The sequence below is a fragment of the Sinocyclocheilus anshuiensis genome, unplaced genomic scaffold (assembly GCF_001515605.1).
Source record: "Sinocyclocheilus anshuiensis isolate Anshui unplaced genomic scaffold, SAMN03320099.WGS_v1.1 scaffold990, whole genome shotgun sequence".
NCBI classification, from domain to species: Eukaryota; Metazoa; Chordata; class Actinopteri; order Cypriniformes; family Cyprinidae; genus Sinocyclocheilus; species Sinocyclocheilus anshuiensis.
In genome coordinates, this window is record NW_015539926.1 from 205,948 (window position 1) to 228,074 (window position 22,127).

Here is a 22,127-nt window from a genome sequence, read left to right on the forward strand (position 1 = left end):
TTACAAAGTGCATTATGATCTAATATAATGCTAATAAATAAAAATGATCATTTCTAAATATATTTAAAATATATTACATTACAATCTTTAAATAATTAATTTAATACATTTAATATAATTAATATTAATTTGATAAATATTTCCATGCATTATTTATTTCTATTTTTTAATTTAATAAATAAAAATGATAATTAAAAAATATATTATAATTGTTAAAATCATTAATTTAATATAATTAATATATTAATTTAATAAATAATTGAATACATATTTGTATATATTATTTATTACATTTTTCTTCATTTATTTTTTTAAATTACCACCGTATTCAATTTTAATATAGAAATATAAATAAATTGTGGAAAGAAATTATATCATGCAAAATGTGCATTTCAAATACAAGTTGATTTTACCTTGCGCCTGGTTCCACATTAGGACCTCTGACAAAAAACGGCACTCTGATGTCAAAATCATAGGGCATAGACTTCCCCTTGACCAGGCCAAACTGGCCAATGTGGTAACCATGATCAGCTGTGTAAATGATATATGTATTCTCCAGCTCCCCGGTGTCCACCAGGACATTATATATCTGTAAAGTAAACACACATTTCCTTTCCGTTTATGTACAAAGTCGGTTAAATATCCAGAATTTGGAGCAAGAAAGTCTAAACTGCTGACCTTTTCCACAGAGTCATCTACAGACATCAGCGTCTGGAGCCTCTTCCTGTGCAGGTAGTTGGTGAACTCCATGTGAATCGGCTTCATCGGGCCGGTGTACTGCATGATCCAGTGCTTATCCATGTTTGGTGCGTAGTTATAGCTGGGAGTTCTGCGTGAATAAGCACAACATGCTACTGTGAGGAAAACATGCACCTGTCTGCCATTTCACAAGCACTTGCGGTTGTTGGAGTTGCCTGTTGTATAACATACTTGACAAGCATCAATAACAGCAGTCGCCCTCCCCCTCCACGGAAACGTACTAATTCTCCTCGCTAGGTGTTTTTCTTGGGCTCGCTCTCCATCTCTCCTCACACCATGCCGAGAGTCTCAGGGTTTCTTGGCAGCATTTAATCGTTTGAGGGTTGGCACATGCATAAGAAAAATAATAGCTTCCCCAGCCTTCGGGCCCAAAATAAAGTTTGTAATAAGTCCAGCAACGACAGGGCTATAGCTCATTTGCATTTGAAGTGGAGAATAAAAAGCTGGGTAAACACGAGGCCACGGACTTGTTGTGGAGCTAAGGCTACGGAGATGGCCACCTGTTGACTGCAGTTGGCCTCTCTCCACAGCTGAAAGACATGGCCTTCCTTCGCTTTCCAGACCAGACTCTTGTGCCTAGTGTCATAATGAATGATGGCCACAGGAAAGCTCCTTTCTGTCTGAGTGGACGGCTTCTGCCCTCTCCTCCTCAGTCCGCCTTTGTCCGCTCGCTGAACTCTTCACCCAGCTAGTGAGGCACACTAATATACCACACAAAGAAACCTGTCTCTTCGCATAGGTGGAGCAAATTTGGAATTTGGAGGTCCAAGGATGGAACTAGTCCAGATTCGACACCTGTCACAAAGCAGGGTGGAGAACGTTTGTCTTTGAGAACACATGCGTGTAGTTTTTGCTATAGCACAGGAAACATCACGCATTTCAGAAATCCCCCTCAATACGCTTTCATTCTATGTGATAATAAAATGTTACTGGGGGGGAAAAGACATACTTTGCCCGTCAAATTTATTGCATGGCAATGCAGATTTTATGCATTCGAGATTATTGGTATCAATTACCACATTAAAAAGCTCACAGGCTTACGCAATGCTTTTCTTCCAGACTGGCAAGAAAATCATCTGTGGCTTTATTTAACTTTTACATAATGACTCTAGCAGAGCCACCTAGTATGATTTCCTATTATGCAATTTAATTATAAAGACAGACAAAGTGTAGTCTATTAAAATAATAATTAAAAAAAGTAAAAAAACAAACAAAAACAAATTAAATTACTATTATTTTACTTCTATAATATATTATTCTAATATATTTATATTACTAAATATAAAAAACTAATACAGTCAAAGTATAGTCTATAAAAATAAATAATAAAATATAATTACATTTATTAATTTAGATATTTTACTTAATATTTACATTTAGATATTTTACATAAGTAAAATATAAATAAATAGGTAAAATATAAATACAAGTAAACAAATGCTTATTTAAAAATGTATGTATATATTATAACTATAGTAAAATATATATGTAAAACAAATACACAAAATAAACTTGTAAAATATAAAATACAGTATAAATAAAAAAAATATATATAAATTAATAAAGAAAGAAAAAGAAAAGAAAGAAAGACATAAGTAAAATATAAAAAAATTAAATAAGTAAAATGTAAAGTTAAATAAATAAAAGTAAATAAATCCTGAATTAAAACATGTATTTATATATTATAACTTTAGTAAAACATACATGTAAAACAAATACACAAAATAAACTTGAAAAATATAACTAAAATACATAAGTAAATAAACGTATAAAACATTTCTAAATTTAGAAAGAGAGAAAGAGAAAGAGAGAGAGAAAGAGAGAAAGAGAGAAAGAGAGAAAGAGAGAAAAAGAAGAGAAAGAAGAGAAAGTTCTTGAAGCTATTTTTTTCTTCAGTTTTTCTGTATTTACCTCTCTATATTTGGTGGAGCACCTTATTTGTGTTTTTTGGATATGTGTGCTTTTGTTCATTTTTATGCTGATGATAAATAAAGCCCAAAAAGTGTCTGAAACCCTGCTGCATCGCTCCAGAGTGCAACCTGCGCCTGCCATCTGTTTCCCTGTTCATTTGGCACAACTTGCCAGGCAACCCTTTCGGCACCAGAGCGACTTGCCAGCCGATGTGAACCTTGGGGTATCCAAGTGTGATCCATTCAGAGCCCATGCACTTAAAAAGATATTAATAACACAAAAGGGTCTTCTAAGACAATGCATTCCCCAAACCTACATACTGAAAGGCATGATTGATATGAGAAGAGCCAGAATGTTGTGTAGGAAGACAGGCTGAAAGAAATGGACAGGCCCGAGGGACAAAAGTGCGATGTCGCCCTGACCAGGATCCTGACATGCCTGGGATGTTAAGGACTTGGAGATGGATGGCCTGTTGCCACAGCGCTGTTTGTGGAATAGGAACCTAGCCACGATACTGATGATAGTGCAGTGAACCCATCAAGGTCTTGGCTCTGGAGTGAGAACCATAAAAATCTCATCCCCATCATCTTACTTGGCATGTGCCAGAACTTTACTTGGATGATAAATCACTTCACGTCGAGTGTGAAGTGCATTTCAGTGCACTGTCATCTCTTAAGAGTCTAATTTTAATGGCATATCCAAATATATGAGGCCACAAAAATTCCTAAAGCTACAAGCTTATATTTACCTGCAAGCCAAATTATAATGGTTTACAATTTATAGGAAAATGATCTGCTTGGAATGCTACTGTTCTACTAAAAAATGTGTCCCTTGGAATATCCTATTATAAATAAATACAGAACAATAAAAATATCTAGACTCAACAATTCGAACGCCAGTGTCTATTCCAGCAGGGCTTGGCTCTCGGACAGGATAGACTGGGTTCAGTGGAGTTCATCATTGTCGCTCTAGCAGAGTGTAACTGAATGTTCTGGGAGTCACTCACATGTGCTGGGAAGCGTTTGGGAAGAGCTCGGAGAACTGGGGAGCTGAATCCTCCGGGCCATGAGGTGCTGCATGACTGATCACCATCATCACCGGCCGATGCGGGTACATGCGCTTGGACATTCGGAAGTAGTTGATGCTGTCGTTGGTAATCAAATCAGTGAAGTAGTCCTGGAACGGGAAGAAAAAAAAATCATGCATAAATAAAGTGAATGCTCTCCACATGGATATACTTTCTTTCACAGCTTGAACAAATAAAGCAAGGGTCAATGACATGATTTTTTTTGGTCCAGAGCTATTTATTTATATTTTGGAATTTATTTGAATTATTTTATATTCATTTGTATTTTTTTGTTGTTGAATTTTTAAAATTAGTTTATAAATCTTTTTAAAACAATTTAAAAATGTGAATTAATTATTTATAAACATTTAAATTGCAATTCATACATTTTGACTTAAATACACTGATTCTTTGATAAGTATGCTTTTAATTTCTAAATTAAAATTACATTTGATATTTTGGGGGCGGGCATAAAGTCAGGTCAAGACTAAATAACTGTCCGGATTTCTTAAATGGAAAAAAAAAAAAAAAGCCTCATTAAAAGAAAAAAAAAATCTTGGGAAAAAAAACAAGCAAACAAAAAACAACAAGAACAACAACAACAAGAACAACAACAACAAGAACAACAACAACAACACAAAACAAAACAAAACAAAAAAACAAGTGGTTTGACAATCTTGTTATTTCTTGGAAATATTTTAACAAAATTGCCTCACAGCTTCAGCTTAATATATATATATATATATATATATATGAAACTGACATTACCCTCAACAATAGAACTAATGACATGATGCTCACAAGTACTAAGCACAACAAGGGTGTTGACGGCTTCACTCAATGTTAACAGGGTCTTGGCCTCCATGAGTCTGGTGTTATGACAACACTGAAGTCTCAATCTTACTGCTATGACTATGAGGCAGCAGCAGGAATGTGCACAAGGGCTTGTGGGTAAAAATCACATGATGCTGAAGCTGTAAGCCCTTTGATGGCACTGCTCCTGGTCTGGGCTGGTTGTGGGAAAGTCTCCGCACCCCTCTCTACCCTCCCCATCGCTAAAACATGCAGCTACCAGCTTCTGTGGGAGTGAAAGTCTTGTGGAAGTTATTGTTTAGAGACGTGCTCAGTCGACCTTGTTCCTCTGCATTACAGCAAAACATATCCATGTCATGTCAGGGTCTCTGTTGTACAACTAATTGAACTAGCATGTTTGTTTATATTGGAAAACTATACTGTATCATCTTGAATGTTTCAGTAGCTATTTATTTAGATTTTATCTTTAGAATTTAACTTGTACGCAAAACTGGAATAACGCATAAAACATTTGCGAATAAAGCACCGTTTCCATCCAACGAGTCAAAGAGAACAAAATCGTCACTTCCTGATACACTGGCACTAAATATCTCTAAGAAAACTAGGAGAAGCCACTGAATATAATAATTTTCATATTTAATAAATTACTTGCGCTTCAGAGAGAGCAGACGTAACACAATAAATGCGGTCATTGCTTTTAGAGGTGGATGCCTGATGTTTGGGAACGCAGTCATGTAAGACAGTAATTATACAGAAGTACTTTGATCACAGACTTTCCTCAGGCATTTCAGAATGACCATAACAACATATAGATGCTGTGAACGAGATCGGTCCGCTGGTTAGTCAATTTATCCCGTCTCATAGCGCAGTCACATAGTGGAATTTATTCGGTAAATGTGTTTCCATCGTAGTTTATGCACATTTTTTTCTATCGGATAAAAAAAAAAAAAAAGTTTATCCTACTCAGTTGTGCGCATATTTTTTTTTTCTCCGATAAACCAAAATGTGCATAAAATAGGTGGATGGAAGCATAGCTAGTGAAATAGAATCTGAATGTACCTAACATAACTAATGCATTAAAGATCTTGGACTGAACGAAGGCACAAGCTGTGCCTTTGCAACACATTTTTATTGATTTACTTGTTGACTAAACAGGACTAAAAGGCTACAGCTAATCTGAAACGTGTGACATTCTTCACCAATGAGAATCATTTTTGGTGCAAAAGTTGGGGCAACATTTCTGGCCAAGATGTTCTTCTAAATCTTAATAGCTCTGCCTACCTATTGATTCCTTAAATCTTAATTTAAACAGGAATATAAGTGTTCCTAACTAAGGGTTTCCAGGAACCACTTGAACACTAGCCACAATTTCTGCAAACCTCATGGAGAAACATTCAGCCTCGTGTGCCTCTCCACTTGTGGATTAACACCTTCATCAAATTCAAAAAGCAGGTTATTGACATCCAAGTAACAGTCCAAATATGTATTTGTTCATCACTTAGACTGCCTCCAATCCAATTTATGAGATGGTCCTCACTGCAGAACACAAGATCCAGTGGGCGTGGTTGGATCCAGATCCAACTCCTCCCACCTTACATATACCTAAACCTACCCGTCTCCACCCCCTGATCCCTAAACCCACCCATCTCCACCTCTAAACCTACCATCTCCACCCCCTAGATGTGGATACACCACGCCCCCTGGATCTTGTGTTCTGCAGTGAGAGGCTACTGCAATTTATGCCCAAACCATGAAACCTCAGCACAAATTCCACATTCCCCAAAAATATGCTACCTGAGAGAGACTCCAAAAGCTTGTTTTGACAGCAGCTCCAAAACACTCTAGAGATGGAAGGTGGCCATGTCAAATTAAACTCTTTAAACTTTGATTTGATAACTTTGCTCATATTGAAGGTCTTGCACAAGGATGGCAATATTCACCATCACTTCACATCTAGTCATACAATACACTGTGTAAACCATGACTATGTAGCTATCATATTGGGTAAAAATGTAGATTTCTCGATTTTAATCGATTGTCATTTTACGAAATTAAATAGATTCTTAAATCCCAAGAATCAATTAGTCTAGCCTGTTTTCAGTTAATGAATGGAACATTGTATAACGCTTTTCCCATCCAATAAATCGCAATAAGCTCTGTGCTTTGATACTTTTGATATGAAACCAAGTCTCAGGTTTCAAATTCTGTCCATTTAATTGCAGTATTCAAACAATAAATGCCGTTTTGGCGCTGTTTAATGTAGAGTTACAGATCAATGTAGTGCCTCAGTTCAAGAGAAGCGGCAGAGCGAAATGCACGTGAATGATAATCTCCTCCGCTTTAATACCAGTTTCAGCATGAAATAAACGAATAAACATCAGAAGGCATGTTAAAAGGAGTACAGCTACGAAATCCGTATCCTGTCTCATGCAATCGCTAAATCAGTGTTTCAACCGCGAAAAGACGTCAATATAAGCTTGTAAACAATCAAATAAACATAAGGGTTAGCACTACACACAGTATCAGTCTAAGATGTGGAGACACTGTATTGCTGTATTTTTGTAACATGTTTTTTTTCCTCCTCTGTGTGTATTAATTTGGTATGGGTTGTATATGCTATCTGGTTGATTTTAAATTTGGACCTCGTTTAAAAGTTTGACAATGAATGTCACCGTAACCATACATTTACCTACAATTACCATTTACCATAAACTCGTTAGTCAGCTAGAAAAAATTACTTTATGTTTGAATAAATCCATGTATAACAAAAGTTTTTTATGACAGCAACCATTTAAATGTTCATATTTAAAAAAAAAAAATGAACTGGAGTAGAAATAGGCCTATAATTATGTAATTGTAACTTTATTATTATAAAAAAAAAAAAAAAAACTTCAGAGTGTAATTTAAGCATTTGTATACAAATTAGTTAATTTTAACCTTCAACATTATAGTAATGTAATACCAACTGACTCGTGTATATTTTACAGCATTAATTTGGCATGTACTGTACCTGATATACATCCAAAATAATAGATATTGCATCAAAAGCTTGTGAATTTGGTGTACTATTTATACACAAAAATGTGTACTATTTATACGTGCATGATACGCAATTGGTAGGTTTAGGGGTGTGAGGTAGGTACGTATTATATGTACGCTAAAATGTGTATTATATGCACACCAAACACGTGCATATTGTATGCATGCCAAAGTCAGTTTCTGCGTATTAATAGTATGTAAAAAAAAAAAAATAATAAATAAAAAAAAAAATAATATATATATATATTAAAAATTGTGCTATTGATACACATTTTTATGAGACTGGGCTCAATTTTGTGCTAAAATGTTGACAATTAAAAAATATGTAAAATTACATAATATTTACTGCAGAAACACTAGTAGAAGTATACCAGTCTGAACATAGTCCAAATGTCCAACCTGTCAAATCAGCAGAACAGAACATAGTTGTTTCCAAAAGGAACTTTGCCCCAAGGACAATGTCTCTTTTTTTTTTTACCAAATTTTATTCAGTGTAACCACCTGATGATACACAAGACACCGACGTAACTAACTCCCCATGCCTCCTTTAATCTAACCACATTCCATGTGGAGTCAACCGACCCAAATTTTATATGTAATTAGAGGCCTGAAATTAGTCGCGAACAGACCATACAATTGAACATACACTGAAAATTGAGTTTTAAAAAAAGCCCTTGGCATGGTGACAGGGTTGTGAATTTATGTGGCCAAGCGCACTTACCTTTGCATAATCCGCGCCGTGCTTCTCCTTGTTCCCATTCCGACAGACGGTGTAATTATAAAAACGGGAATTTTTGATCAGCCCCACCCATTCGCGCCACCCAGGTGGGATGTAGCTGCCGTTGTACTCATTGAGGTACTTCCCAAAGAAAGCTGTGGGACAAAATAAAGAAAAACAAACTTGAATCCGTGTTCAGTGAGGTAGACACAAAGACTAAAATTATCATTTACGACAAGCGTCTCAAAACACTGCCTTTGAACAGCACCTGTAAATGTCTGTCTCTGCATTGTATACATGTCTCCTCTACCCTTTCCCCTTTAAGCTAAGCCAAAACATCTTGCAAAAAAGCCGGGCAAACAGCCAGTCTGCCCTGGAGAGTTAATTGTAGACTAAAATATCAGCTGGAAACCACAAGCAGTGGTGAGACCTGAACCCCTGTATTCAGGGTCAGAACGTGCTGCCACTCAAGAAACACAGTACAGGGCTGCTGGCACGTTTAGCTCCATGTTTAGCTTCCACAATCCAGACAAATTGAAAATTTGAAAGAACAAATGTGAATGAAAAATTCCAGTTTAATTGCAGAACACTGTCAGACAAATACATTTCCAGGGTAAAGTGGGAAACTGTTGCAACACTAAATATATTATAATTAATTTTTTTAATGTTTAAATAATAATAATAATAATAATAATAATAATAATAATAAAACATACAATGGGTATATATATTGTTTTAATTGTATACATTTTCCCCTGCAAAATTACAGTGTATGAAACTAAACTGGTCTGTTATTTTTTTATATTAATATTTAAATTGATGGCTTAATATAACAAAAAAAGCACACTAACACACAAAACACTCAAAAGTCTGAATATGTATTTTATTTAGCAAGGATGCATTAATTTGATTAAAACTGACAGACTTTTCCTATTGTTGCTGTTGTTTTTCCTTTTTAATCAAATAAAATGCAGCTTTGGTGAGTGTAAAAGGCTTCTTGAAAAAAAAACGTACATTTTAAAAATCGTACCGACCCCACACTTTTGAGTGGTAATACATGGCTATTTGCTTTTATTGTATTGGGTAGTGAACAACATCCATGAAACAGGACATGATGGAAGCAGGATTCAACTCAGATCAAGCAGGTCAGAATGAGTTATCTGTCTCTCATTTGGTTTCTTACCTGTTCGGTATCCAGTGTTGTTGAGATAAACGGCAAAGGAGCGCGGCTCATGCTGAGCCTGCCAGGAAGGCGAGGAACAGTTCTCGTTATTGGTGTACGTGTTGTGGTTGTGGACATACTTCCCAGTCAGCATGGAAGAGCGTGATGGACAGCACATGGGTGTAGTTACAAACGCATTTGTAAATGAGGTTCCACCGTCCTCCATGATCTTGCGAGTTTTGTTCATCACCTGCAACGAGCCTGACACAGCAAGCGAGACAAATGCATGTTCAGTAAATCAGTTTAAGAAGTTCAAACCTCAACATGTCTTATTATAAAACATGCTGTCAAAAGTAGCCTCTAAAATTGTTCGATGTGGAGAAGGATCCCTGTAGTTCTGTGGCAATGCAACGACTGGCTGTGGTTCCAGTACTAAGGCTCTTAGCCTCTCAGATGTCTGAGGGAAGCCATTAAATATTAAAAGAGGAAATAAGTCAAACCTGTGATGACAGTCTGAGATTGAGACCTATTGGATGTTATGCTCTCAGAGGAAGGAACCTGATCCAGTGACAACAGTTAGGCTTACATTATGGGACAGATACCAAGAGAGACTTGGGTGGCAGATCGAGAAGACTAACAAGCAAGCAAGCTAATGTTCCTAGGAGTGAAGTCCAAGAAGTCTCAAGGCTTTTCTTTCCAAGGCTGAGTTAATAATGATGAACAACAAATAGATCTCCTAAAAAAAAGTTGAGTGACAGTCCCGCTGAAAAAACCTGCAGAGACTGAATGCTGGTGTTCCCACAAGGTGTTTTAAAACTAGCTAAAACCCTAAATAAACTCTACTTAACCAGCTAATCAAAGTCTTCAGGATTACCAGGCAGATGTGTTGAAGCAAAATTTTGCAGGAACATGACACTCCAAGATCAAGGTAGGACATTTCAGACATTCGTCAGCTCAGCTCAGTTGGTTATGGTGATCCACCAGCTAGACCAATGCTACCTTAAACCAGCATGGAGCAGTATGGAAAATCATGCTGGTCTAAGATGGTCTTGTCAGTTTTTGTCTTGTTTTCCAAACAGATATGTAAACATTCTGAATTCAAAATGCATTTACTTGAGTAGCAAAATTAATTGTTTTCCGAGAAAAAAAACAAAAATAAGTGAATACATGCCTAAAACAAGAAAGAAATATCTGCCAATGGGGTAAGAAAAATACACATAATCCAAATGGAAAAGAACATTACTTTTCTCACCCCAGTGGAGGATAATTTTCTTGTTTTATATAAAAACTCGACTGATTTTGATACATTTTTCTGAAGAAGAAAAAAAAAACAAAAAAACAAAAAAACAAAAAAAAAACTTACATCATCTTACATCATTTTGCTTCTCAAGTAAACGTATATTGATTTAAGAATGTGAAGTAAGTAAAGTAAGCCATAACGGAAATGGTCAACAAATACTACTTTAAACATAAAACAAAACAAAACTAAACAAAATCTCACAAATATTAAAAAAAAAAAATAAATCTCACAAATATAAGTGCAAATTCAAACATCCAAATCAGTGAGGGGAATAATTAAAAAAAAAAGTTTGGTCTACAGTTCCATTCCCATGTTTCTCTAAGTATCATTATGGTTTTTGTGGATTTCTACAGTAACTTCCCAGACTGCTTGCTGATTCATAACTATTGCATGCTGAGCACTGACAAAGCCTCAAGAGATGTCTCCACCTCATTCGTCTGCGGAACACATGGGCCATTAATGATGAATTGCATCTGGTATACTCACCCAACTCCACATCCTGGTCATCTGTCATGATGAGTATGATGTTGGGTCTGATGTTCCGTCGGTCACCTTGAACCCGCCCACGCAGGCCTTGACCACGGGTGGTGAAACCAAAGCAGACCAGTGGGGCGGCCAGGACCATCATCCAGGCCAGGCTCACCAGCTGCATCATGGGACTGTTTGAACACTAATCAGAAGGCTGGAATCCTCACAACGTAATCTGTTTAGAAAACAGCAAAGAGATGTTAATGCTTCAGGGTTTCTAAAAAGGTCAAAACAAATGTTACTATAGTTAACAGAAATTGGAGAGACTAAAAAGAACCACTTTTCCTTCCTTTGCAAGACAAATGACAACTCCAGATCCTTGTCTACGACTTCTAATAAATCATTTGCATCTGTTTTTAAGCTCAGTGTCATCTATTTTCACATCCATCCACAAGAACAGCAACAGACCATAGAAAATATCAAACCTTGCACTGAAAATAAACATAAAACACCCTTTTAAAGGAATCAACATGTGCTTTAAAGTTCCAGCATATTTCCAGGATGTCCGCCCACTAAAATAAACATACAAAAAGATACTTCAGCTTAAAAGTTTGGCGTAAAATTGCAACTTAATGAATATAAAAACACTCCATAACCCTACCTGTAAAGTTCTTAGCTTAGTAGTGTCACATGTGGCGTCATACACCCAATATCTTTACTTCAGTCCTGCACTCATATTTACAGACACTTTCTTGTAGTCAGAAAGGCCCGAGTGCCTCTCTTCGTGTGTGCAGACAAGCCAGCTCTTTCTCTCTAATCAGTCACACTCCTTCAGTACCACTGAAGCCTTGCTATTGGCTATTAAGAGCTGCACCGTCCCACACCCAGCCAATCACGTCTTATGGCCAGGTTGTCATTCAAAAGGCCCAAAGCTTGTGACCCCTAGCGGACACCCGGTGGGAATTACGAAGCCAGTACGGGGGAGAGGGTTCCGCTACATTAACCCTTGTGCTGCGGTCGCCAGTCGCAGGTTTACACACTGATCCCTTTACACGGCATGGCATTCGCTCTACACCAGCAAAAATCTTTCATATTCCATAGACATGCTTCATTTCATAAAAAGTTATGTCTTGTAGTTGTTGTACTAATGCATAACGTAAAGTAATTTTTCACATTTTAATTTTCCTGACGATTGGCTGCATGCATAAAAGGGTTTTTTTGATTGATATACCAGTCTAATTTCTTTGCAAGTTTATTGTATAAACCTTATGGAGGACCATATTGCTTGTGGCCCCATGCTGATCTTTGTCTCTGATCAATGAGCTGTTAAACAGTATGGCCATTTATGCACCTGTGCCTCATCGCATGCCATTCATTTGGCCTGATAATTTTCCTTGGCAATGTAAATGACCCGACTTCAATAGTCATTTCATACTTGTGACAAAAAGACCAGTGAGAGTCAAGAAATAAATGAGTAAATTAGAGTCAGCACTGGTTTTACAGTATCAACTCCAGGCCAATGTGTCCACATATTCAAACTAACACATACTCCATTTGACAGATGGAAAATCCCTTGAGAATTAGTGACGTGAATCAAAATCATATTATGAGAAAGCAAGGATGTAATCATGTTTTGGACATTGGTGGGGACAAAACCAAATGGGTGTTGTCACAAATGTAACAGAAATTGAAGAATTTAAAAAGGAATTTAAAGGAATCAAGAAGAAAAAATAAATAAAAGAACCGCAATTTATTGCAAACTTTCTGCAGAAAACGATTTTATTTTAAAATATGCACTTTCTTAAAAACTCTTTCATGCTTAAAATGGATCTGTTAATGTTTCTTGTCTCATCACATTCAGTTATGAATTGCTTTACATGAATCGTGCAAAAGATCAAAGTTATTTTTAATTGAAAATAGCAAAATTTGACAATCAAAAGTCAGATACTTTGCATCACTGAATATCATCGTCGGTTGTTGAACATGAACATTGAGAAACTCTAGCGGCTTGTCATTTACTTACTCATAACATTCACAAAAACATTTATGCTGTTATCTATCAAACTCCAAAAATGAGCATAAAATTACTCCATATGACCTGAGAGCTATATTTAATGTCTTTTGAAGCCATATGATAGCTTACAAGTACTTCTACATTGCTTTTATAGTGCTTTTTTTGTAGCTTGACAGATGTGATCGCTATGAACTTTCACTGTAAGGACTGATACCAATGAGAAAAAAAAATAACGTCATATGGATTTGGAACAACATTAGGGTGAGTAAATGTAAATTTTAATTTTCAGTGGGTGGACCACAAGACGTCTGATAAGAAGAAGCTGCTGAACGGAAAACCATGTGCTTGCCCTCCTCCATCATTGTGCAGATGATGGGCTGCCTCTCAAATGGGGCTCTAAGTGCTTTTTTGGACGGCGTGGATTTCAGACAGGCAGCATGAGGGATAGTCGGTCCAGTCACCCTGACAGCACTGTGCAAACACTGGCGCTGTTTAGACAAACCCCTGGTGCTGGGGATGGCAGGGTCCAGTCAGACCAGAATGTGCATGCGCACACACAGTATGACTTCCAGATCTCAACCTCTTAAGGCCCAGAAAATATATAGAGAAGTCCCTCAAACGTTCATTCATACGTATGCTTCCTTTCCATCATCTGTTTTATGTCTACATGGTGGAAATTAGATTGACAATTCAGCATCAGTATTCAATTTAAAGTGCTAAATGAGTCCTTTCACTGACATTCTCATGTGACACTACAAGATGAACTATTGTGTGATGTGCCTCCAGCAATTTGAAACTAACATTAATAACGCCAGCCAAAAAAAGTCCACACATAAAATGAAGAGCCAATACTGTGCTATTTAGCTCAATCATGTGTTCCTCAAGCAACCCTGAATTAAACTGTCTCTGCCCTTAAAGATGACACATTCACCCTCATTCCAGCACTGTAATTTTACAATACAGTCAACCCAAAATAGCTCTTCTATTTTCTTCCCTGGAGGGATAAAGGGTCATGAATTATAATTTAGTTTTAATTACCCACATTACTGTGAAAATGTGTTCCAGTTGGTGGCACTGGCAAGAACATAAACCACTACTTTTCACTGATGCGCGAGTCCTCCACTGACCCTTTGCCTACGAAAAACATCATATTTCCATGAATAATGGGAAACAAAGCTTCCACACTTCCATGACTCTCTAACACTGAATCAGCACTGGGCTGGTTTGCAAAAATGATGTGATGTTTGTGTCTGAAGCCTTCAGCCAAAAACCTGGCGACTTCCTCTGGCTTAGTCGAACTGTTATTTGGATAATGTGCTTGTAATGTGCAGAACAAAAAGTACTTCCAAATCATTCGCTTTAAACATTATACAACTATTTAAAAGTTATATTGAAGTACAGTGAGATATAGTGCCCTGATCACTAAATTGAACTGAAGTTATGATACTGCAATGAACAAGTCAAGAGGATATTTTTGCTAGACCATGCTGTTTTGAAAAATTAAGGATGCACTGCTATTAAAATTCTTGATAATATTAAGCCAATGGTTTTTACCTCTATTCTGGGTTCAAATTAAACCAAAAAAAACAAAAAAAACAAAGCACAAAACAGAACACAACAAAAAACAAACCAAAAAAACCCCCACAAAACAAAAAACAAAACTAAACGCAAAAACAATACAAATTAAAAACAAGATTAAAAACAAAACAATGAAAAAAGAAAAACCCAACAAATTAAAAACAAACAAAAAATAATCTATATTTTTAAATGCCAGATATTGAACATATTTCATTCTTACCGTAAGTACCATAAGTTTAAGTGAGGACTAGATGACAAAGTAATCTAATTAAAAGAACATGCACAGAAACATATTGTCTGATAAAAGAAATAAATTCAAATGCATTTATAAACCTATTTATAATAATTTTATAAGACAAACCATAGTAACCTAAGACTATTTTAAGTTGTGGTTCAGGGTCTGCACACATCTGCTGAACGCCATGCCTTTGTAGACCTACATTGCTAAAGAACACAAGAAAGCTTTCTTCTGGGTCACAGACAAGCACCAGAGCAAGCATCGTCCCAGCCCTTATTGTTTTTAGGGATTAGATTAAATGACCCAGTAAATTAGCCTCTACTGTACTAATCAGGGCTAAGCTGGGGGAATAATATTTGGGACTTAAGAGAAAAAGGTCTCGAAGGTTCAAAGGAGCAAAACAAAAAGGCTACTATTGGACTTTAAGCCTGATACACAGCTGCCAAAAAATAGCCCCATATGAAAGAGGTGCAATTTTCAGATTAATGGATGACAGGACCAGGGTCCTTCAATGTGATCCAAAATCTGTACTTTTATGATTTCACTATGCTTTCAGCCCCCTCCATGCATACTAAAGCATCCAGCCCCCCTTCCTAACCACAAAGCGGTGTTTTCTAGCATGTAGTGCTATCAGAGACAGCGGCTCAGAGGTTCTTGGCAAGCAAAAAGCTGCCACTGCTGCCTGTGGTGAAGGCTCAGACCACATACTTTCATGCGCCCTGAACCCCCTTTGACCCACGTGGTAATGTGGGATGGTTAACCCAAACCTCAAGCACCTGAACGCTCAAAAGACTCTCGGAAATGAGTGCCGCCGATTTCACAGGCTTCACAGGTAAGGATAGATGAGTTCCTGAGGAAGAGGCCGCACGATTAAGATCAGAATGTCATGACCCGGCACATTCTTTCCAACCGCGCTGGGTTTTATAACATCTAGACCGCATCATGAATAGTCTGGTTTCTGTCAATCCTTCGTCCAGGAAGACGAAAATGGCAAGGCCGCATTCGTAACATGTGCGATCAGCTTCTAAATATCGAAAAAAACTCTGATCCCTGTCAGCTTGAAATAATTCCTTTTAAACCAGAGCACCATGCAAGAACTCGTCCTTCACCATGGCAAAGTTGTTTGTGCATCTTCATTGCAAATGAGAGTCCCTCGTGAGCCAAGAAGCATAAATCAAACCAGATGACACTGCTAAATAGTGAGTCAGCCATTCATAAATGCAAGGTTTCCATAGACAAAGACAATCTCGAGGGCTAATCCCCCTTTGCATTCCCTCACTATAGAGACTTCGCTCGCTCAGAGTTCTCCACAGAATGTGCCTGTACAGAAGCCAAGGCACTGGAGAACAATCAGCAGTAAGAACACTTCACAGTTTATTGGTTGTGACAGTTGCATTTTAATTATCAAAGAGTCCAAGGCAAGATTTGTTTTTACTTTAACGACACTGTTAAAGTCATCTTTACGAGATGACGCTCAAAATATCCCATTACCTGACAGATATCACTGAACTAGGTGTCCTGAAACATCACACCTGTCTCAGTAGCTTGTCAATTATTTTGTGCTTTTGCAAAGAAATGCTTATAGTACCTTTATAGGGATTGTTCACTCAAAAATGAAGAAAATATGTGGTCACTTTATTTTAAGGTCCAATTCTTGCTACTAACAAGCTATTAACTACGACTTTTACCTCAATAAACTCCTAATTTGCTGTTTATTAATAGTTAGTAGGTAGTTGTTAAATTTAGGTATTGGGTAGGATTAGGGATGTAGAATATGTTCATGCAGAATATGTGCTTTATGTACTAATAAACAGCCAATATGTTAATTATAGGCATGATAACAAGCAACTAATTAATAGTGGGAACTAGTCCTTATACTAAAGTGTTACCTAAAATGTTGTTCTAAACAGTTATAACTTTCTTCGTTAACACTTTAGTTAATGTCTTTATGTATAATGCATTATAAAGGGTATTAAAATGCATTGTAATTATTCACAATGTGTGTTGTAATACATTATATCACTATGAAAAATGCATAGTGTAACAATGAATTGATGTTATAATGTATTAACTGTAGTTACAATTATTCAAGAGATTGTACAATGTATTATAAAATGCATTATGGCATAATTAATGCATTAAAACTGCTTTTATAATGCATTATACATAAAGGTTTTAAGTAAAGCGTTACCCTTTTCTTCATTTGTAGAGGGAAAAAACGACATTTTATCAATAAAATAAAAGTCAATGGGATTTAAAACAACATTACTTTTACTGGAGAGGGGAAAAAAAAAGACAATACAAAAAAAAACCCTAAATTTTTTTTTTATGATTTTTGTTCTACAAAGAAAAATGATTTTGGAATTCAATGAAAGAGTAGATGAGAATATAAATGTTTTTGGTTAAGTTCCCCTCACTTGGGTGATCTACTGGAAAGTTTTACATAGCAAAAGACATGCAAGCTGTTGGAATTGCATGGAGACTGCACATATATGACAGTTTATGCAGAGGCTGTTTGCATATTTCTGTATGCTGATTATTCTCATTGGGGGAGAAATGATTACTTAGCATTTTGAGGTTTGTGTTTTGCAACGTTTCTTTTTTAAAAATCAGCCAGGACTTTGCTGCTCCATCCACAAGGCCTACAAAGTCGTGGAGGTCTGTGGTCAGGCACAACGCATGAGCCTCCATCAACAAGAGGATTCCACCCACATGTGAGCGAGGAAGGCCAACAAAACTAGTGTGATGCCACCAATTTTAGAATGTGCACCCAAATGTAACATTGGACCACATTGCTTTTCATTGGACAAAAATACATTGGAGACATTTAAAAAAAATATATTAATTTTGTTCAACAGAAAAAAGAAAATCATACAGGTTTTTGGAATTACATGAGAATTTTCATTTTTAGGTTAACTTTTCCTTTAGAACCATCAGGAGAATTTTACACGGCAAAAAACAGGCTCTTTGAATACAGAAAACATATAGAAACTTCACATAGATGAGTTTCTGCAGAGGCTGTTTGCATATTTCTGTATGCTGATTATTCCCATCGGGGGAGAAATGATTACTTAGCCACAGAATTTTTTAGGTTTGGATTTTGAACATTTCTTTTTTTTAAATCAGTCAGGACTTTGCTGCTCCGTCCACAGTGTCAAACCCTACAGTGTCTTGGCAGAATGTGATTAGGCACACTGCATGAGCCTCCATCAACAAGAGCCGTCCACCCACATGGGAGCGAGAAAAGCCAACAAAACTAGTGTGATGTGACCAGTATGTGACCAGTTTTAGAGTGGGTACCCAAATGTCTTCTTTGCTCAATCAACTTTGGGGCACATTTTGTTCTCACTGATGGAACAGACGACTGATTATGTGGTAAGAAGAAGAATGTGGAATTCGACTGAAGTGGCTTCCGTTTGTTCTCACATCACTGGACCATTCGAACTAATTATTACAGAGTGAATGGATACACTGCAGTCTCACTCAACTGACTCACACTCAAACACCTTTTCTAAATGGGAAAATGCCTGAAAGTTTTTTTGAATTGCAGTCACTGAAAGAAGATTCAGCTGATGAGGTTTAGTAAATCACACTCCTATCTGTACTAAGTATGCAAGAGTTTCTAAATCACAGTATGTTGTAAGCATGCTAAATTAACTACCCAATATCAACCTTTAATCATTTTAATTATAAATAAAAAGGATTTATAAAATAGACAAAATATATCAAATATATTACAATCATTTTATATAAAAATATAAACTTTCATAAATAGAAAATTATAAATTAATTAAAAACTCTAATATCTAACACCAATATACGCCTTAATGACATTCTGATGGTTCTCTGATGTTCCAAAGCACCTAAAATCTAAGTAATGAACTTAAAACGAATGACTTCATACCATACAGCAAGATTTTTACAGCATTTCTACACAAACAAATCTGAATTAGATCACACAAACAGAGAAAGCCCCATTTCTACATTTGAATGACTACACAAGTTCCATGACAAAAGCCACCTATGACAGAGCTTTGCCCTGGTAGTCACGCTACCCCAATGGAGGGAGTCTTCCAAAAAAGTTATTTCAAATGCAAGGCTGTGCGCTTGAAACATCCCATTGATGTTCCAGGGTAGTTTTTCTCTTTGGCACTTACATGTTTGTGTGTGTATCTAGAGACTTGACTTGTGCTGAAGGAACAGAAGCTTTTCTATCTGCTGGAACAGCTGAGCAAACCGCCAAAATCAAATCAAATCAGGACTGGCAGCAGTTGTCAACAGTGTAATGCCAGCCAGCATAAAAATGCCACTCTCCAAATAGGATCGCTTGCCATATGGACGCCTGTAGGCCAAAGTTCTCCATCCTGACAGAGTTATCTAGTGGTTTCTGAAGAAATGGACTAAAACAACCAAATTCTAGTGGTTATGTAGTATTTTTTTTAAAGCCTAGAACGTTAGAAGATACACATGAACTACTATGAACTATTACTTAATTTTTTCTGTTTCTTTCATAGAGGCTTTTATGAAACATTTCAACAGGCAATGGACTATATTTAGCAGAGAATTGTTAGTGTTTAACCACTGGCATAAAGGCTTTGACAATGTGGTTTCAGAGCAAACAGCAGTGACTTTCACTGAAAACAAGTTTTATGCTAATCTCCAAAGGGACCCAAAAGAGAGTGGGGGCTTTGGGGTCCTGTTACCTGACAGAGCCCATCTCATTCATTATTAATGCATGTAAATGTCATTAAAATAATCTGCCTCCCACAGACTTCAAAGTCTTGTGAGAAACAGGAATTTGGACCAATGAGAGTAGGGCCTACCCAGCACGAAACAAATAAAAACCTGGCAACTGACAAAACTGTCCAGTGACAGCTGGTTAGGACAAAAACACGGATTTAGATGGCAGAAAGAGAAAATCTTTTTTTGTGTACCACTGTCCTGATAAAGTAATTTGTTTTTCTGTGAACTTGTGCAGACAGTTTGAGCACTTAGACTTTGAAAGTTTGATGCCATGGCCACTTTAGTTCCCCAGGCTGCCAAGCTGCTTTGCCACGCCAGCTCACATTAACAGGTTCTCCAGTGACACCGGTCTCGCACTCCCACACCCAGCTGCAGCTGATGTCAGTCGACCGTTTCGTCGCTCAAGAACCCCATCCACTGGGCCTCACTCGCACCTTAAAGCCCACCTAAAACCCCTCTGTAATCTCCAAACTTAGTACACATCACTACCTCTGTTTTCTGAATGCCAAGGCAGGGGGGCTAGAGCAAGTTTTATGATTTTTCCATAATCCAATAAACTAGCAGCAGAGAGGCCCCTAAAGTCTATGCTATGGGTGACCCGTACCACGGCATACGTGACTCTCGGTGGGTGCCGCGCAGCATCTCAACGACTGTGGAAGAGAAAGAGCGAGCAGGCTTAAACATACAGGGCGCAGAATTCAGAGCTAAGCAAATTCCATTCAGCTCCTCCTCAGCTCGGCTTTGGGAGAGATTAGCTTTCTCTTATGAAGGCCCAACTCATTAGCCACCTGCAAAGTCAGCGCAGCATAACCCAGTCAAAGCTTCAGACCTCCTTGACATTCTCCAGCTACTTACCCTGCTGTTTAAACCAAAGTACAATCGACTGCGATTGCCAGGTAAGGCTGAAATCAGCTCTGACCAAATTTGGCAGTGTCCTGACGGAGATTCTTCCTACTTGCTCGAGTCGAAGCAGCTGAAGCAAGCCATCCTCGCCTCTCTCGGTCAGCTGGGAGGTCTCACTGGAGAGGTTTTCAGGCCATTCCTTTAAGTATGTGGTTAATAAAAGAAGCAAAAAAGCAGATCTCCAAAGACAGCATAATGGAGGAGGGGCAATGTCAAACATTTGGCCTTTGATCAACTCGGTATATGACAAATAACAGAGAAACAGACACAGTAAAGCATTTTATGGGTCTTTGGTGGGAGGGGGAGAAAAATTAATTACAGCTGCAACCAGCCATACCATAATAAATGTGCTTCTTTGTCTTGAGAAACTTTCAGTGCCTTTGACGTTCAGTTCATATTCTCCACAAAACATACATCACTATGGCTAAAAAAAAAAAAAAATAAAAAAAAAAAAGAGACTTTTTATAACTCCAGATCCCAATATAAAACCAGTTAAAAGGGAACCTCCCAGAGAATACATTTCATCTTAATTTCATTTTTTAAAAGAAATCTTCCTCTCACCACAGTGGCAAATACACCAAACATTAAAATGCCACAAAGAAAATATTCAAATTGCTTCAGTGAGTTTCCACTGACGTAACAGTCCTGAATAAATAAATCAATGTCTTTTCCATGAAATCAGCAGCCAGCTCCCACATGAAGAACATAGGGAGCCAAGCAAATCTGTTTGAGCTGGAGTATCCTTGCCGCTTAAGTGATCCTAATATTATATGTGCCGTTTGCTGACTGAAGACGCGTGGCACCATTACAAGCCCTAAGACATAAATCCCTTCTATTAGAGAAAAGGGTGCCACCGGGCCACATCTATGCCATGGGGGTTGCGTGTCTTGGAGGCCAATTTGTTGTTGACATGGGCAGGCAAAAAGACCTGGCCACAGATGTATACAGATGAAATGACCTATCTTATAATGACTGATGAATATTCCTACTGGAACACATGTCAAAACAAATTAGCAGAGTTTCTTTGACAAGGAAGATGGCAAGTTCAGGGTTTTGTACACTTGTTTAAGTAGTCTAAAAGTGTGAGATTTTAATCCAATAAAATACAGTCATACTTCAGATGTCATAGAAGGACACAGGTGAAAAGGAGGAGAAAAAAGTCGGGCCAAAACAGAATTAGAACCTGATTCCATTGACTCCTGAAGTTAATCAGCCAAACTGAATTGTGTTCAAACAAATATAAATACTTGTTCTACCGGCAAGCACACACAACAGGCCTCACCACTGGAACATACGGCTGAAAAGTGGAGAAATTGTGTTACTCCATGTAATGTCAGGATCAACTTTCTAACTCACACTTTTTTTTTAATCAGTAAGACCAAAGTAAGAGATTTAGTTGCTGCACCTCGAATGAC

General features: G+C 37.3%; 1 protein-coding gene across 6 annotated transcripts in view; it reads right to left on the reverse strand.

Annotated features, from left to right (window-relative positions):
• Positions 1-22,127, reverse strand: part of sulf1 (sulfatase 1) — a 106,806-nt gene that overhangs the window by 15,802 nt on the left and 68,877 nt on the right. For all 6 annotated transcript variants that reach the window (XM_016483773.1, XM_016483774.1, XM_016483771.1 and 3 more), the window contains exons 2-7: positions 11,255-11,471; positions 9,490-9,729; positions 8,310-8,461; positions 3,677-3,846; positions 679-829; positions 414-589 (exon numbers count right to left, since the gene is read on the reverse strand). In XM_016483773.1, the coding sequence (XP_016339259.1) occupies positions 414-589; positions 679-829; positions 3,677-3,846; positions 8,310-8,461; positions 9,490-9,729; positions 11,255-11,423 (1,058 nt within the window). In that variant the 5' untranslated portion in view covers positions 11,424-11,471. The remainder of the gene's footprint in view (positions 1-413; positions 590-678; positions 830-3,676; positions 3,847-8,309; positions 8,462-9,489; positions 9,730-11,254; positions 11,472-22,127) is intronic.